Source organism: Helicoverpa armigera, chromosome 30 (genome assembly GCF_030705265.1).
Source record: "Helicoverpa armigera isolate CAAS_96S chromosome 30, ASM3070526v1, whole genome shotgun sequence".
NCBI classification, from domain to species: domain Eukaryota; kingdom Metazoa; phylum Arthropoda; class Insecta; order Lepidoptera; family Noctuidae; genus Helicoverpa; species Helicoverpa armigera.
The window spans coordinates 491289-510523 of record NC_087149.1 but is presented as its reverse complement, the minus strand read 5'-3'; the positions used below and the strand labels follow the sequence as shown (position 1 = coordinate 510523).

The 19235-nt window shown below is 37.9% G+C and overlaps 1 protein-coding gene and 2 long non-coding RNA genes across 7 annotated transcripts in view; 1 reads left to right on the top strand and 2 right to left on the bottom strand.

Moving 5' to 3' along the window:
- The window catches only part of LOC110382741 (uncharacterized protein), a 63781-nt gene that overhangs the window by 27866 nt on the left and 16680 nt on the right, over nucleotides 1–19235 (bottom strand). For 4 of the 5 annotated variants that reach the window (XM_064042866.1, XM_064042864.1, XM_064042862.1 and 1 more), the window contains exons 6-16: nucleotides 18800–18994; nucleotides 16314–16400; nucleotides 15823–15933; nucleotides 13042–13142; nucleotides 12319–12454; nucleotides 11570–11659; nucleotides 10944–11151; nucleotides 8772–8919; nucleotides 3618–3701; nucleotides 1359–1479; nucleotides 281–528 (exon numbers count right to left, since the gene is read on the bottom strand). In XM_064042866.1, the coding sequence (XP_063898936.1) occupies nucleotides 281–528; nucleotides 1359–1479; nucleotides 3618–3701; nucleotides 8772–8919; nucleotides 10944–11151; nucleotides 11570–11659; nucleotides 12319–12454; nucleotides 13042–13142; nucleotides 15823–15933; nucleotides 16314–16400; nucleotides 18800–18994 (1529 nt within the window). The remainder of the gene's footprint in view (nucleotides 1–280; nucleotides 529–1358; nucleotides 1480–3617; nucleotides 3702–8771; nucleotides 8920–10943; nucleotides 11152–11569; nucleotides 11660–12318; nucleotides 12455–13041; nucleotides 13143–15822; nucleotides 15934–16313; nucleotides 16401–18799; nucleotides 18995–19235) is intronic. The other variant, XM_064042865.1, reaches the window with a different exon arrangement.
- LOC135119144 (uncharacterized) lies at nucleotides 4862–6677 on the top strand. The gene is made up of 4 exons (XR_010278000.1): nucleotides 4862–5365; nucleotides 5567–5659; nucleotides 6107–6176; nucleotides 6249–6677. It is a non-coding gene; the product is annotated as an uncharacterized LOC135119144 (long non-coding RNA).
- Nucleotides 5962–8736, bottom strand: LOC135119143 (uncharacterized). The gene is made up of 2 exons (XR_010277999.1): nucleotides 6701–8736; nucleotides 5962–6065 (listed from the first exon to the last, which is right to left on the bottom strand). It is a non-coding gene; the product is annotated as an uncharacterized LOC135119143 (long non-coding RNA).

Here is a 19235-nt window from a genome sequence, read left to right as displayed (position 1 = left end):
TAGATAAGGTAAAGATGTTTTAAATAAGCAATAGAATTGGGTGACAATCTTGTCATGAAGAGTTAATCCTTGTTTTTGAAGGCACGTTAAATTGCTCTTCTGTCATTTGAACATCTTTGGCATTCGTTACAGCTACCTGTGTGTTCAGAGGCCAGAAAGTCTGACACCAGTCTTACCAAGGGGATCAGATAGGCAGTCGCTCCTTGTGGCACACTGGTACTCAGCTGCATGCGGTTAGACTGGAAGCCGACCCGGTTGATGGAGTCTGGTTGGCACTGACCTGTCGCCTCTCCTTGGAGTTGAGCATGAGGTAGCGGGGGTCGAAGACGATCTTGTGCAGCTCCTTCTCCCAGGTGGAGAAGGCGGACACGTCCTTCTCCTGCAGCATGTGCAGGAAGGCGGCGAGGCGCTGCGGGTGCGGCAGGGCGCCGCGCTCGCGGGCCGCGCGCACCTCGGCCTCCACGGCCGCCGCCGCGCCCACCAGGATCGTGCCGCCGCCTGACAGGGATGAGGGGGCTGGCTTCTTCTCTGTTAAGGGAAATGGTGGGTTGAGAATCAATGTCAATCAACAATAAAAGTGATCAATATTAGAATGCTACAGGATCTTTGTCAGCTAATTTTTTTCCAGTTGCAAGAAGTATGTCCCGTATCTTTACAAAACAAACTAAAAAATGTTGTAATTACTGACTTCTAAAAAGACTTGGAAAGCAGAAAAGAACCGTCAAGTACATCGGTCAACACGACGGTGGTTAGTGGATGTAGATAAGATTATTTCATCATCGACTTCTATTTTTTAGTCGGTTTATGTACCTTCCTAAGTCTGACAGCTAAGACGCTATGCTGAAAACCGCGTCGAAATCAAAAGATAAAATAGAAAAATACTAAAACATACAGGTCAAACGGAAAACCTTCTGTTATTATAGTAAATAAAAAATTAAAAACTTGTAAAAAACACCTGAAACCCTCCCTTTCCTCCACTTTTGAACATATTAATAGTTAGTAGCATAGTAGTTATAGTATGTCTGCACCTCTCTTAAATGGTTTTATATTAAAACTAGCTGGTGCCCGCGACTTCGTCTGCGCAGGTTTAGTATTTCGAACAATATGTTTACAAATTGTAGCCTATGTGTTATTCTGATGTATAAGCTATATTATTGTAAAGTTTCATTAAAATCCATTCAGTAGTTTTTGCGTGAAAGAGTTACAAACATCCATACATCCATACATACAAACTTTTGCGTTTATAATATTAGTAGGATATATAAGGATAATAAATATAGAAGGATGTGTGTTAAATAAGAGGTTTTAGAAGGAAATACGTAGCTATAAAGCAGCAAGTCCGATGCTAAACTACTAACCTTCTTCAACTTTAGGCTTCTTGGCGGGATCGACGGCATCATCGGTGCTGGAGTCAGCAGCGCGCTTGAGCTCGCCATTGGCTGCCTTCGTGCCGGCGCCCGCGCCCGCCGCGTCCTTGCGCTAAAACAATGTAGTTATATTGTAGTATTTTGTAAGAATATAGGGATATTTTTTATTATTTTGGTATGTGGTTTGGTATCCTCAAATACTCAATTCAATAAAAATAACATTGTTTTTTGTGCTAAAGGCTTCGAAACTACTGAATCATCATCATCTCCCGAGCCCAACTACGCTGGGATCGGCCTCCAAACTACTGAACCAATTTGTAAAATTCTTTCACTGTTGGAAAGCTACACTGTTCCCGAGTAACATAGGCTATATTTTATCCCGATACGGACAGTAGTTACCACGGGACGCGGGTGAAACAGTGGGAAGCAGGTAGTGTTAGATAAATAAGATTTACAGCTATAAGTTATTAGCTGTTTCCGACAGTTGCACGGATAAAAAGTAACCTAACTCCTTTCGGAGACTAACGAATCAGTTCAGTAATTTTGGCGTGAAAGCACAACAGACAGACAGAGTTACATTCCCATTTATAATGCCAGTAAGGATAGAAACTGCAAAATAAATAAGAAAAAATTTACTATTTCAGTTTTAATGACATTTGAGTATTCGGGGATACTTGAGACGCGCTGCTCAGAATGTATGACAGATTTTGCACAACATTCGCTAATGCATAGATTTTTTTATCAGTGGCGAAGGGACATCCATAATTATTTTTGTATCAGCATACCCTAAAATGGTAACCGCATACGCAATGTTTTGTGACGACAAAAAGTTTGGCTAGAACTCTACATATTGGGAATAAGTATTGAATAAATAAGTACTTTGAAGATTACCAATCATGGTTTTGAGACTAATTAAAATACATCCTATATTGCTTTTTCATGTACAATAAAATAATTTTAATGTACTTGAACTATCATTTTAACTCCCAGTCGACAGCGATGGGGATGATTTTTTTTTGTTTTTACTAGGATAGTTTTTTTTTATATTCATTGTAAATATGTAAATGACCTTTCCTGAATAAAGAAATACCACGTTTCATTTTAAGCAGTAGTTGTCCATTTGTTTAATATGTATTTATGTAATGCCCTATCAGGATTGTTTACCTATAGTTCAATAACCAAATGGAGTGTAATCCCTTCACCACTGACTAAATGACATTCGCCAAAGTAAAACGCAAATAATATTGAACCAACTAAACGCAAATAAGGATGTTCGTACAGCGAAGAGACTACATTTTGTGAAGCTGTGGCGCATACGACCTTTTGAGTTACGAATTGACAGTTGTCACTTATTGAGACGCATTTACGAATTGAAGTATTTCAACACCGCTGTCTTCTTGGAGTGTTCAAATGACACCCTTTTAAACACTCTTCTCTTATTCTTGGAAATGTTAAGTGTTTGAATAGTGCTCTCTACTTTCTGAGAGTGCTAATAACACACTTTTTTTTAAATATTTTAATGTGATGTGAGAAAACAAGTAGACGGATCGCCTGGTGGTATACCATTTACGGCAACAAAAAACCGAAGAGAAGAAGTCGCTTTTCCAGTTTTCTAAAATGAACACTATTCTTAAATAAAATCAAAATCATTTACTCAAACTAGTCTGAAGAAGTGTTGGATTGAAAGAATGTAAGGTCGGTACGGATGGTAAGGTATGAATATTTCACAGGTTTATTGTGAGAGGCAAAAAGTTTCTACCGAAACGCCAAATAAATCGTAATACGCCTCAATAAGCTTCAATGCCAATATAGTTCGCGCAAAACTTTGCAATTCTGAAGGTAGCCATTTGTCTACTATTGACTTCACAATAATCAAAAAATCCGCAATAGAAGGCTAACTTGAGAAAGGCGAAGTCATTTTAGGCGAACTGTACATGCACGCACACGCATACTAAGGCTCCTACACACTATGCCGGCAACAAATTTCTGCCGCGCATACATTCAAGTATAACAATGTACAAAAAGATGTTATAAAACAGTCTTTTAGATTAGCAAAAGAAAAATATCGAAGTTTTTTTTTTCAAATAAGCCAATAAACACGAAGTCGACGAGTTGATTTCCATAATTTTAGTACAAATTTTACAAATTTTTTAGCCCGTTTCCGAATTTTGACGCGTTGAATTCTTACAATTTTATGTCTATATTATTTTTACGGCAATCCGGCCCCCGGTATAGTGTATAGGCCTTTACCTGGCGGCCAGGTAGCGCAATTTTGTCAGGCTCGGCCGGCGCCAACACTCGAGCGTCCCACACGAGCGGCTCGACATTTACTGTCTGAGTGTATAAATGACACCCTCTTAGAATGTTCTGTTTTTTGAGAGTATTTATGACACGTTCCTAAAGAAAATTATTTTCTGAGTGTACAAATGACGCGCTTAAAATATACTGGAATAAATGACACATTACTCTCTGAGTGTACAAACGACACATTAGTAAAATTAACTTATTTGAGTGTATAAATGACACAGCTTAGAAATGTACTTCTGAGTGTACAAATGACTAAAATATTAAGACCTTAGTTAAAGCACCTGCGTCTTAAGTATGCGTATACTATACCTATAACTTTTTTAAGATACATGTACATTTTTGTAAAGGTGAAGGAAAACATCTTGAAGAAACCTGGACTTTTTAAGTCTGACATTCGCCTCTCGTGCACATGGTGATTCTGTTGCTTCTCTGCATAAGAAGAGGCCACAGCCTACGAGTGGGACTATAAAATAGACTGGGATATATCTTACTATACATAGAAATATTATTTCTTTCATGATCTAAAATTCTAATGACATTAAATGAGGATTATAAGTTATGTTATGAATAACTGAGGTGCCATTTCATAACTATTTAAAATATAAACAATTACGCAAGCATATTATATACTAGACTCTAGCCAACCGATTATATAAAATAATATGAATGATATCAAATATTAAAAATCTTGTTCTAATTCTCATTATTAATGACTTTAAATATATTTTAAACCTAGTATTGGAGAACGCACACCTAACTGAATCAACGACTTTGTATTGCGTCACTTCTAGATACAAATTATACTTTAAAAATAACGTCACAAGCCCCCAGTCTTCTTAGTAAATACTTAATGATTACTTTTTTAATAAATCATCATCATCCTCCGAGCCTTTTCCCAGCTATGTTGGGGTCGGCTTCCAGTCTAACCGGATTCAGCTGAGTACCAGTGCTTTACAAGAAGCGACTGCCTATCTGACCTCCTCAACCCAGTTACCCGGGCAACATGATACCCCTTGGTTAAACTGGTGTCAGACTTACTGGCTTTTGACTACCCGTAACGACTGCCAAGGATGTTAAATGACAGCCGGGACCTACAGTTTAACGTGCCATCCGAAACACAGTCATTGGTGTCTAAGATATACTTAGAAAGTACATACAAACTTAGAAAAGTTGCATTGGTACTTGCCTGACATGCGGGCCTAGCATGACCGCCGTAGAAACAGCTTTTGTCTACCGGAGAATCGACAAAATGACAGATTGAAGAAAGATTTCTATCGACCCGAGCATGGCGATGTTTGACATCGAGAAAAGAAATGTTTCTTTTCTTCGTCGACATGTGTCTATCGCGTCGAGCATGACGACTATATTTTCTCTACTTTTGACATTTGGGAGTAGATATAACTTTCTATATGAAATGTCAAATACTCTACATCTCATCGGACCTAGACAAGAGTAGACAAGAATATTATTATAATTTTAAGATCTCAAAAAGCATTTACAAAGTATGTCGGGGTCCTACCGTCGTCATGTGGTCAGTTTTTATGCTGAGAAGAATCAGTGTAAAGCTCAAAGAACGAGCTATACGAGTGTTAAGCCTCTCGACATTGAAAACGTAAATGTGCAGAGATGGTGCAGTATTTGTGCGGAATCTGTCTCCTAGGATATCTTAGGGTCTGCCTGTTCATATCAATGTAAGTACCTAGTCTATTTTATTTCGTTGTGCTTTCCAACCAAAAATATGACAAGTTTTCGTCCTTATAGATAAGTTAAATATAGAAAGATCTATTCATTTATTATTGTTTCTAAGATTATTTTGTCTATTATGTAGGTAATACTATTATTAGGTATAATTAAACAGAAGAAAAATATTTAACAAAGCTTAATTGTTGCAGGTTCTTTGTTCAGGTCCTGCTTAGGTCATTAACAACATTACTAACCACTGTTAGCAAATTTTTTAAGCAATTTGTTTTTGCAGTGAATACAAGGTTAGTATACCTAATATATTCCAACAGGTATCTGTGGAGATCAAAGGGGGAGGCCTATGTTCAGCAGTGGACGTCCTATGGCTGAGATGATGATGATGATACCTAATATTAGATATAACCTCTATTTCAGATTGTAGATACTGAGTGCAAAATACTGAACATAAATGCCAATTATCCTGACAGAGTTCATAAACAATCAATTTTCAATAGTTCTCTCATTAAGAACAAACTGCGCAGGCATGACTCTAGAATTGGACAGTTTTATCTGCTAAGAAAAAAATGACATTTTAAGTAAACAACCATTATGATTTTAATATTCACATTCTTTATTAAATGATATCATTTCAATAATTTATAATTTGTAAACTGACGACCCAGTTGTCATTTAGCATCCTTTTTTTGTAATCTGAAACAAGAACACAAAATTAAATTAACATTCATTTTCAGGGGATTCTAGTCATGCGTTAGGGTCTTGACTCATGACATCAATAAGAATGCTGATAATGTGTCACTATCAGTATGTTATTCTTTTATTATACTGTAAAATAATTCTTGTAAAAACTCTTTACACAGTTATTTCTTTTTGCAGGGTGCCTATGCTACAACTCTTCCCGAAGAAAGGCAGAAAGAGAGACACCAATGACTTTAGCGGTAGCTTACTACAAGCTGCAACTCACAGAAGAGCAACTATTATGAATATCTTTGTATATCAACAGTTCTTTAAACCATACAGACAGAATTGAGTTGCTGGGGAGTTTGTTTCACCGCTTCTGCTGCTGATTTTCAGCCTATTTTGAATAAATGACTTTATCTGTAGCCTTAATTTTATGTAAATAAACCTTTACCTTTGTGTAAATGATTGTCTCATTTTATTTTTTATCTTAAGAGTTGTTGCTTATATCACACAAGCAACAAATAGGTACTATAATTATTATTGCCATAATTATACTTTGAAAACAAAGCATGAGAGTTTTGCTAGAATGAAACCAACAAGTCTGGAGAACTATTACTAGTAAATTAATATTATTTAAAGACACTTACTAATAGAATGTTTCTCGTGTCAGCATTGTATGCCAAGAACTCGTTCTTTTCCATATTTTTTCAGCACATTTTGAATACGGACCTATTCTTCTTTATCGTGGCCTTCTTTTCCCAATGGATCGGGATACTATCTTCTCCGTTTATTGGATGGGACTTCGTACGCTGTAAATAAACAGGTTTTGTAACGACGAAAGTAAAAACACTTCGGACAATAATATAGGGAAGCAAGATAACAGTGAGGAACGCATTGAACTGTGCATGGCAAAGTTTTCATCAGACAATGCCACCAATCACCATTTATTGAGATTATTATGTTATTTTCCTTTGTTCTTTTCATCGTATGTATGGATAATTATTATGTTCGTTTGGATTAATTACACACAACTATTGGAATAATCAGTACTTTATTTATTTAATCACAAAATCTACTTACTTTTTCCTTGCCGCACGCAGTAATCACTAATATTTAAATACGTAAAATCAACAACAATAATCGTTTTTTGTAAACAAACAAACATGAACCATTTTAGTTCCACAGATAAAAAATAAGTTCGATGAATACGTTTTGTTGTTACTTTGAGTTACGTGAGTTTATGTATAGGTTCATGCGTGAAAAATAGTGCATTGACACATTTTTTTTGGCTAACTAAACGTAAATTCATCGCAGAACGACCCATCACTAGCTACTTATCCGTTGCTATGGAAAGTCTTTCTCTTGATAGAAACGCGAGTCTACAGCTCGCGCCATGCTCGGGTAGAAGACATGTCGAGTGGGAAAGAAAGAGCTTTGTCGTTTCTTGGAAGAATAGAGATAGAATCGCCATGCTGAGGTGGCTGGAATCGAACCCGCGCCCTCATACTCGAGAGGTTGGTTCTTTGCCCACTAGGTCACCACGACTTTAATAAAAGCTGTGTATACATATGTAATGATTTAACAAGGGCTTATAAATTATACGACGTGCTTATGATAATGGTGATTCTTCCAATCTATACTACGAGTATATTTGATTAGGCAAAACAATAGTAGGCAAGACTTTTTCTTTATAAATAAAATGCGGCAAAAATTCTATGTAAAAACAATAATAACAATAACTTAATCAATTGAATCATTATTGTAAGCAGTAGTTTATTTGTTCAATATGTATTTGTGTGACGTCCTATCAAGATTTTACCTTTAGTTTACCTTTAGTTAAGTACCTACTCAAATAGAGTATAGACTGTTACCGTCGTAACACAAAAACTTTTAAACGACTGTTGAACACTTGTCTAAAAAAAATGATTATGACGTTGAAATAAGTTCCGTTTTCAACCATACTTTGATTAGACAAGTGTCCAACAAATGTTTAAGTTTTTGTAGTAAGGCTGTTAATCTTTAGCTATTTATCTAACTAAATAGAATACAGTTTTTATATAGTTCCTATCTAGAAGCAGTACCTATATTTTACGACATCTAAGCCCTGTTACACTAGTCACTGATAAAGGTTCAGTTAGTTATCTGATAGTTAATACTATTTCCCAATAAAGGTTGCTTATAATTTCTGCCAGATATTGCTATCTGAAACTTGTGAAATCAGAGTCAAAAACGTTTATCAAAAGCAGGTTAGTTTTTCACGAAAAAATTACAAAAAGACAGCCCCCCTTTCACAATTTCCTAGCGTTATGACTAGAAAGAAAAAGTGGTGAAGAATAAGCTTCCCAGTCTCAAAGGATTATAGTTAATCTGTCGGATAAGTTCCTGATAGGCTATATTTATTTTAGGTGAAGTGAAGCTATGAGAGACTTATCAGTAACCGGTAAAACTAACCATTATTAATACCTACCTACAGGTATATTTCAATAAACTTTACAATAAAATCGCCCAGCTTACACACACACACAAACATTCTATTTTCTATTACAAAAATCATCATATAACCCATCCCGCTGTGGGTTAGCAGCGGTGAGGGAGTGTCAGACTCTTACTGACCAAACCCGCCATGTTCCTTCTTAAGCCTGCCATATACCAGGGCTGCGGTAACTCTTTCAAACAATCCCGCAGCCCCGGCAGGCCTTTGCCCTGCTGGGTACATACCTGCAGTTCCAACAATGCGGCGGGCGGTTGGCTGACGGCCTTGTCGACGTCCGCGCGGCCCATGAGGATGGCGGGTCGCTCCCACACGGAGGAATGTGCTGCTGAGTTGTAGAAGAACACTGAGCCGTCTCCAGTCCATACTACGCACCTGGGAACAACGGAAATATAATTATTTACTAGCTCTTCCCTTGGGTTGCCCGGGTAACTGGGTTGAGGAGATCAGATAAGCAGTTGCTCGTTGTGGCACACTGGTACTCAGATGCATGCGGTTAGACTGGAAGCTGACCCCAACATAGTTGGGAAAAGGCTCGGAGGAAGATGATGATATAGGATTATTTATTAGCGCACCAACAACATTACAAACAATAAAATATATGAAAAAAAAAAGTTATTATAAAACTCTGGTTTGCTAGGCCTATTAAAAATATAATATTAAAAAAATATCCTCTTGATTGACATAAATAAATAAGTATTTTTCTCATCTACACACCACTTTTTGAGAAGTCGATTAAAAGGTGGTATGTGTACTATTTAGAATAATTTAGATAACTCCACAACAAATACCTAGAAATTTAGCTACTTACCAAGGCGTCCCCAATATGGGCGTGCTAGAGATAGGTCGACTCCTGTCCTGCTTGGCCTTGTCCTTGTCCTTCTCCTTGTCTTTCTCCTTCTCCTTGTCGGAGTCGGAGCGAGTTCTCTTTCTCTCTCTGCCTAAGGCTCTCTACTACCTAACCTTTTTTCTGTTTAATCTATCTACCTTTACATTTTAAGAGCTGTTTGTCAATTTTGATGTCGGTCACCACTTTTTTTGGGGAAGTCGGTTGAAAATGAGGTCATTTTCAGCATTTTTTGCTCTTTTAGTGTTAAATTCACCTACCTTTGTATTTTGACGGCTGTTTTTATATTAATTTTGTAGTTGATTGCCTCTTTTTGGAAAGTCGGTTAAAACTTTGGTCATTCTAATTTTTTTGCTGCTTTTGTGTTTAATTCACTTACTTTTGTAGCGATGTTGAGGGCTGTTTTTTAGGTTAATTTTGAAGTCAGTCCACCACTTTTTTGCGAAGTCAGTTATTTTTTTTTACATTATTTGCTCGTTCAAATTACCCCACAAACACTTAGAAAATGAAAAACCTAAACCAATTTTTTTATCTTTTGACCAACTTTTGTGGACATTTTAAAGACCGTCAACATTTTTTCGAAAGTCGGTTAAAAAATAGATTTTCTGTATTTTATCCGTGTATAAATTACTCTTAAATACCTAGAAATTTAGCTACTTACCAAGGCGTCCCCAATATAGGCGTGCTAGAGATAGGCCGGCTCCTGTCCTGCTTGGCCTTGTCCTTGTCCTTCTCTTTCTCTTTCTCCTTCTCCTTGTCGGAGTCGGAGCGAGTTCTCCCTCTCTCTCTGCCTAAGGCTCTCTACTACCTAACCTTGTTTCTGTTTAATGTTTTTTATGTCAATTTTGATGTCGGTCACCACTTTTTTGGGGAAGTCGGTTGAAAATGAGGTAATTTTCAGCATTTTTTACTCTTTTAGTGTTAAATTCACCTACCTTCGTATTTTGACGGCTGTTTTTATATTTATTTTGTAGTTGATCGCCTCTTCTTGGGAAGTCGGTTAAAAATGAGGTCTTTTTAATTCAACATTTCTCCACAACAAAGTTTTTATGATATAAAATTTACAGTTTTTATGGTTAATTATTGTAACTTACCAAGGCGTCCCCAATATAGGCGTGCTGGAGATAGGCCGGCTCCTGTCCTGCTTGGCCTTGTCCTTGTCCTTCTCCTTGTCTTTCTCCTTCTCCTTGTCGGAGTCGGAGCGAGTTCTCCCTCTCTCTCTGCCTAAGGCTCTCTACTACCTAACCTTTTTTCTGTTTAATCTATCTACCTTTACATTTTAAGAGCTGTTTTTTATGTCAATTTTGATGTCGGTCCACCACTTTTTTGCGAAGTCGGTTAATTTTTTTTTTTTACATTATTTGCTCGTTCAAATTACCCCACAAACACTTTGAAAATGAAAAACCTAAACCAACTTTTTTATCTTTTTACCAACTTTTGTGGACATTTTAAAGACCGTCAACATTTTTTCGAAAGTCGGTTAAAAACTAGATTTTCTGTATTTTATCCATGTATAAATTACTGTTAAATACCTAGAAATTTAGCTACTTACCAAGGCGTCCCCAATATCGGCGTGCTAGAGATAGGCCGGCTCCTGTCCTGCTTGGCCTTGTCCTTGTCCTTCTCCTTGTCTTTCTCCTTCTCCTTGTCGGAGTCGGAGCGAGTTCTCTCTCTCTCGGCCTGCGCGGCTCTCTCGGCCTGGGCAGCTCGCTCGGCCTCGGCGGCCGCCGCGGCTTCCGCGTGGGCTTCTACGTCTATTACTGTGGGAATAAGGTTAAATATTTGTTAAATTCATATTGTCTGTAGCTTAAACTTAAGCTCAAAAACGTTTATTCTTATTAGGCTGATAAAACATTCACACATTTTGTATTATAACTGGGAAGAAGAATAGCTTCAGCAATACATGTCTGTATTTATAAATATTTGTTATTGATGAGAGCACCTAATTTTACAAAGGCGAAAGTTGATTGTTACTCCTTGAGAAAGAACATAGGATAGTTTTTATCCCGGACTTTTGAATAATTCTCTTGGAAACGCGATAAAACCGAAATCTACGCGAGCGAAGCCGCGGGCGGAAGTTAGTTATACATATATGAGTAAATCTGTCTGTTGCGTTTTCATGCTAAAACGAGATAAACTCTTTTCGGCGTAACAGCTAGTTAATACAATGCATCTTACCTTCAATCTTGCTATCGTCAATTTCCATTTTTTTGTCATTTTTCTTCTCAACGGGTTCGCCTTTCTCAATAGCGATTTTGGCTCGTAATTCTGTAAGTAAACAAGAAATATAATATGTACACAATAATATACTGTATGTATAGTGATATTTTTACTAAACAGTTTAACTGGTTGTAATTTGAATTTGAAAGGAATATCTATTAACATTTTACCGAGGATACATATTATTTTTGAATAGGCTCCAAACGAAAACAAAAATATTGTTTGCTTGATGGATGGATTGTAGATGGCGCTGTGTGTCGTTTAAAACAACCACAAACATGCGAGAAATTATTCAATGACAATTGACCATTAATGAAGAGCAAGGCCAAACTCTAAGGGTTGCTGGAGTACACTTAGAAAAACATTGTTTTTCGCATGGTCAGCTCTATGTAGCGTATTCCCGGGTTTCTAGTGCCCAAAATCTGCATGTTTTTGCTCCACAAGGGAAAACGTATAATATAGTGTACCATTCAGTTTTGGTTTAACAACTAATCGTATCCAGCATTACATCGTGCTTCTTAGATTTTTCCGTGGGAATGAGAAGTTTTCTTATAGTTGTGATTTATACCGCAATATAACCGAATCCCACGCGGGCGAAGCCGCGGGCGGAAAGCTAGTTAAAAATAACGTTAAAAATTAACGTTCATAGATTAGTGATAGAAGACGCCTAGACCGATTTTCAAAATTCTTTTTTTTTATTTATTAACCTTCCAGCTCCTTCATGGGCTTGGGCTTCTCCCAGACGCTCTCCTGCTTGGCGGCGTGGTAGTAGTACGGGCGTCCGTCCGGCGCCCGGTGCGTCGTCCACTCCGCTGCTGCCGCTATCAGCTCGGGGGTTATTACCTGGGGGACACGGGGGAAATTAATCATCACATCATCATCATCTGCCTAGCCTTTTTCTCTACTATATTGTGGTCGATTTCCAGTCTAAGAATGCCAGTGTGCCACATAGGGCAACTTCATATCTCATCATCATCTCAGGCATAGGACGTCCACTGCTGAACATAGGCCTCCCCCTTAGATCTCCACAGATACCTGTTGGAGGCGACCTGCATCCAGCTGCATCCATACTTCATATCTGACCTCCTCAAAACTGTTATCGGGCAACCCAACTAAGACTGGTTGGTTTCTGGTTGTCCGTAATGACTCCCATAGATATTCAAATTGGATTCCCGAATTCCAGTTGAGAAAAGGTTACTCACATCTCATATTAAAAACGTTAAGTTTCACGAAAGTTACAAGGTACATCTATGCACTAAGACAATATCAAAGATTTTTTGTTTGTCGTGCTACCGTAAAGGCTCCGAAAGAACTGAACCAATTTAAAAATCTTTCACATTTAACAAGTTACACTATCCTCAAGTAAAATAGGCTATATTTTATCCAGATACGGGAAGTAGGTTCCTAAACAGCTAGTAAAGCATACTTACAAGTTCTTCCTTCTTAGGCGTAGGAGTGGGCGAGTCTGATATCACGGTAGGCTCAGAAGACGGGCTGGTTGGACGAGCGCCTGAGTTAGCCTGACTCGCAGCTACGAGACAAAATATACAGTTTAACATAGAGTGAATTAAGAAAATAAAATATACCGTAAATGTGTGCATCAATATGGCTGTTAATCCGCTTACTTTCTGTCCAAATACATACACTGCAGATTTTAATAACCAAACCATCCGTTGTTTTTCGAATATACATTGAAATTTGACATAATAGGGTATTACATGCATTTTTGAAATATATCTTAAATAAATTCTTTAGTCTTGATATATCTCTAAAAAATTAAAAATATTTTTTTTTCTCACGTTATGTACGAATATAAATTAATTGTTTTATCATAATTTCAAATTTCGCGCGTATTTCGCGAAAACGCGGCACACAACGGACGCCATGATTGTTTTTTGGTCATGACGTCATTACGCTACTACAGCTGTCAGTAATACATATTTTGATAGGGTCATTTCGCCTGTTGGCGACCATTTAGTGCAGTTGGCAAGTTTGACGGCGATAATAAAAATGTTCCAGCACTCATTTCCATGTCAAATTTGTGTAATGTATTCCTTATATACTCTATTTTAAGATTAACTTTCAGTTGTATAAGAAATATCTTACGTTTTCTATTTAAATCGATAAACCTCAGAATTAGGCGTTTTACCCAGTTTGCGTCCACAAAATCCAATTCGCGTCCACCCATGGTCCAGTTCGCGTCCAGCGGCTTTGAAAAGGAATATAGGGTGAAATTGTTAAGAATTAATAAAGAAAGATTGTATTTGAACAATTTCTTTATTTAACAATACACTTAATTATTAAAATCAACATTATCATCATTTAAAATTCACTTTACAAAATAAAAATAATTCTTCTCAACATTGGTTTAAGTAACTTAAAATTAGGCAATTAATTTTGAAACTTGAAGAATAAACAGTAATCAATTCTGTTAATTTTACTCTAAATCACAGGGAATGCTTAAGATCCGCCTTGATTATACTAAGTTTTTGGCCATATTATTTTTTTTTATTAGCCTATGCTGTCCCACTGCTGGGCAAAGGCCTCCCCCATAGCCTTCCATTTTTCTCTGTCCATCGCTATTTGTGGCCAGTCCGAGAGGAAGCTGTCCAAGTCTTCTCTCCAGCGTTTTCTTAGTCTCCCTCTCGGTCACCTTCCATCCTCAGGGATCCAGTGTGTGGTGATGTTGGCCCACTTGTCCGGGTGCATTCGACTTCAACTTTGCAGACTTATTGCCCAAATCTACTATGCCCGGATCTTGGACCGGATAATGGTGTTGCGTAGGTATCCGGTCACTAAGCCGTATGCTGAGCAGGCTACGCTCCACGCTCCTTTGGCATACTTTTAGCCTGGACTTTTGAGATTCTGTCAAAGACCAAGTCTGAGCGCCGTAGGTTAGGATGGGCAGAATACACATGACTAGTTTCCGCTTCAGACATAAAGGGAGTTCTCCCTTCATGGACCAGTAGCTCTTCCAGGCGTTTTCGATCCGTAGATCGATTTCCTTTCATATTAAATTAACAAAACAATTTAATAATTTTGTGTAAACATACAACTAAAAGAATTGTTGAGTCAATAAATTATCAGACAAGGTAGCATATTCTTTGCATATTTTTTATCGATTTATTCTTCTCTCGAATAACATTTAACGCTTTATTTAAATCTTCTTCTGTGTATGTTGTCTTTTCCTTCTTTTTTCCTGTATCGAAAGAACTTATCTTAAATGAAATTACTTATATCAGTTGATAATTTAATTATAACCACGTATGTATCTTAATAAAAAAATGTACTGTTTAATATATTAATATTAAACAGTATGTTTTAATTATTTTTTATAAGCAAGTATTTAACGAAAACAGTGGACGCAATTTGGTTTATTATTATAGAGGATAGTTTTAGTTCGCGTCCATTGTGGACGCACAGTGGAAGTTTCGTAAAATTCGATGTAGTAATTCGCGTCCACCTTATTTTACTCGTTAAATATAAAAAAACTCTTATACATTAACGTATTAGCGGTAATGACTTTTCGTTTGATTAGTGTGTTAATTGACTTGTTTTCGAGGATTTTTAAAAGGAGATCGGCAAAATGGACGCGAACTGGGCTATGGACGCGAACAGGCGAAATGACCCTATGTATTGAAAATTTTAACTGACACTACCGTAATGACGTCATTAGCATGGCGGCGACATTTCGTAGTGTTCAAAGACAGATAAAAAAACCTAAAAACTTTAAACTGCAATAAAAAATATATTTATGTACCTTACGAAGTGAAACTAACATTTCCCGATTGCTTTTCCTCTAAACAATCATTGTAATTCACTTTTAATTTTTTTCTCATCTAGACTAAAATACCCTATTCAAACTCCTATAGCGAAAGATCGAATAGATCTGGTACTGAAATCCGCAGATATAGAGTTGCTACCAAATTGCTACCCTCGTGGTTTTGACAATAATCTTCTGCTAAAATATAATAGTTGGTGGCGATACTGGCTAAGATAATTTATTGTATTTTTAATTGAGCTTGTTTATTTTTTGCTTAAATGTGTCAATTATATAAAAATTGTTTTCATTTTAAAAGCAGTGCTAGACAGCCCGCCTATCAAGGATAGTTTCAACCAACGCAGCTTTTATCCAGCTCCACGCAATATTTTCCCCAACGACATGGGCGAAATCGTGAGAAAGCTAGTATTTCTAATTAGTGTAAACTTACCAGAGTCAGCCTGTATGCCAGGAGGCACGAGCGGCGGCGGCCAGCTGCCCCACGCGGGCCAGCCGCCGCCGTAGTACCCGAACGAGCCGGGGGCGGCGCCCGGGGCCGGACCTGTAGGAAACAAACAGTATATCTTTATGATATGACACTCAGACAATGACAAATATTGTCAGTACTGGGAATCGAACCATTAGCTCGGCAATCTTTTTTTATGGGAAATCAAATGTCGGCTCCCGCTGTGTGTGCAGCGCTCGGGAGTGTCAGACTCTTACTGAGTAAACCCGCCATGTTCCTTCTTAAGCCCGCCATGTACCAGCGCCGCGGTCATGAGCGCGAACAATCCCGTAGCCAGTCTGGCACTCTGGCATAGAGACTATTGTACTAACGGAAAATCTATACTAATATAATAAAGAATATTTGTTTGTTTGTTTATACAGACTACTAGATTAATAACTTATTAATATCCAGTTAACCAAGTTTATAGAACTTACCATTGGCTGTTTGTGCAATAGGTGCAGTCTCTCCGGGAGGCATCTCGTCATTCTCTGTGGGACTACCCTCTTCCTTGTCTTTGGCAGCTATGGAATAAAATCATATATTAAACCATGTACAGTCCATTTTAGGTAACAGTTTTATAGGAAAATCGTACTTATTACTATTGAATTAAGGTGCATGACAATTACCACATGCAGTCTATCCGTACACTACATAACTTCAGAGTAATCTTGATGGTATTGAAAAACCAGAAAAAAATACTTAATGTTAGCTGGGAGCATTTAGTCACAAAAACTAAACATTTACATGTATTTTGCTAGGCACCTTCAGTATGGGAGCCCATAAAATAATGCATGTATTTGTTGTCAGTACAATTTAAATTCTCATCAATATAATTTTTTGACCCTAAAAATTATACCAGAAAAATATGTTTACTTAAATTAATGAGTTTAATTAATTTAAGTAAGTGTTTCAATCTCTCCCAATCTTCAATCTTCTCCCATACAACAATTGTGATTTTTTAGCTCTATATTGAGAACTGCAACACGTAGACGCTTGAAATTGAAATATTTACAGAATATTGAGTAATGAGTACGTAGTATTGAGCCCCTATAATTTAAAAGTAATTATTTACAACAAAACATAATTACTTACATATCAATATTGACTTTCATACAACAAATGTGATTTTTACGCCGTTTATTAATAATGTTATGTGCGGATTAGGGCTTTCAATACCGGTATTACGGGATCCCGTAATACCGTGATCACGGATATATTTTGGTATTTTTTCAATACCGGTATTGAGGAGCCAATACCGTGATTACGGTACCTATTACATCTTTTTATAATTTTAATTATTGTGGTTTGTTGTAATAAGTAACAGGAAGTTGTTTTAAATAAGATAAATAACTACGACTCGTAAGATGTATGTACCAACTCGTAATCTTATTCTCACACTTCACACTTGTGTATTAAGCGCCAACCCGCCCAGCATACCCGCCCGCTGATAGTTCTTCAGCAGGGTTTTGTCTCCCTTTTTGAAGAACAGGACGACAACACTCCTACTCCACGCCTCTGGAGTTCTCCCTTCAAATAGGACAGCATTAAAAAGCTTCTGGAGCTCCCCCGGTATGGGCTTACCTCCTGTTTTTAATAGCTCTGTTGTAATGCCATCCTCGCCAGGGGCTTTTCCATTTTTGAGCTGTCTCAGAGCGATCTCGATTTCGCCACTGCTGACTTCTGGCAGGTCTTCGGTGAAATGGCGTGTTAATGTGGCTCTAGAATCCTCATTTCCGGGATAAGGTCGAGATGCATGCGATGCGTATAACCGGCCATAGAAGTTTTCCACTTCCGAAAAGACTGCCGCCACCGAAGAAATGACTTCTCCACTTGTTGTGGTCAGCTTCGTCAAGTGGCTTCTTCCAAGAGATTGTACGAATACCTTTGACCCCCGATTGAGCTCAATTGCTCTTTCAAAGTCAAGAGTATTGGAGCACCGGAGGTCGCGTCGTACGTGCTTGTTGATCTCTTGGTTTAGAGCCCGCTTAGCTGACGAGGCGGGTTTTCACGTCGTTTCTTCATAATCCCTGACGCTGCATGTTACAGAATCTCGAACCTTCCTCCCTGAGGATCCGAACCACATGTCCACCCCACGTCGAACATGTCGAACCACATATTCGTGGTTCTGGTTAACGTCTGTTGTGGTTTCCACGGCGGCAAATCGGTTCTCCAAATTTGACTGGAACTTTTCAGATCCTGTCATGGTTTGGAGCAGTGTTGGTCGGAGCCTGGCCTTCATCAGACGGAAACTTTCGGCCTTGAAGTTGATATTCAGAGAGCCTCGGACAAGTCGGTGATCGCTACCGGTGTTAAACCTATTGATCACGGAGACGTCTCTGACTATGTGCTTCTTGTTCGTCATGATGAAGTCAATCTCATTTTTAGTCATAGTGTCGGGGCTATGATTGGACGCTTTTTGAAACTAAAGGATTGTGTTTTAAAAGTTGTAATCGATCTAAAATTAAACTCTGATTTCGAATTAGACGAATTCGATTTGACAATATTAAAAAATGTTTACAACAGCCTTTCTGTAGTCAAAGTAACTATATTAGTACTGTACTATACGGGATGCCAATTTACTAAAAGCGGATATTGCGCTAAAATTTATGTTGATGAAGTTAGATGGTCAAGCTAATGACTTAAGCCAAAATCTTGCAAAAGCACTTCGAAGACGCATAAAGGAGCGACAACTTTTAATATCTGGAGGTTTGCAATATTTGCATGACCGACAATACCGTGATCACGTGATCACGGTATTGAAATTTCTAATACCGGTATTGATACCGGTATTGAAAAAATCCGGTATTTGAAAGCCCTAGTGCGGATCCTGTATGTGTGTCCTATATGTACTCTTTTAGGTATACCCCCCATTTTTTTTTACATTTATGATCTTAGAACTAATAGTATTACAAATTCTCACCACCATCCTTAACCCATGGCGGCGGCTGTGTCATAAAAGGCGGGACGTTCCCTGAGGGCGGCGCCGAGTGCACCCCGGGCGGCATCACGTTGTTCATCACGCCGTTACCCAGCATGCCCATGGGGCCCGACATCGGCCCGCCCATGGGGCCCGACATGCCCACGTTTTGGGGCCCCGACATGGCCATTGGGCCGCCTGAAATAGAGTTGGTTTTGTAATCTTTTGAAGAAGTACTTAGATGGTGAAGTCTTTTACGAAAACATAACCAAATAAATAAATTACAGTGTTTGTATATTATATTAAACGCAGTGCATTTGGATATTAACACAGTACATAATATAATGGAAAAAGATGGAGGAGGCTTATACCCATATGGAATCCATTTTTTAAATCAAAAATTAAAACAAATAATAATTAACATACTACTGTAAAGAAA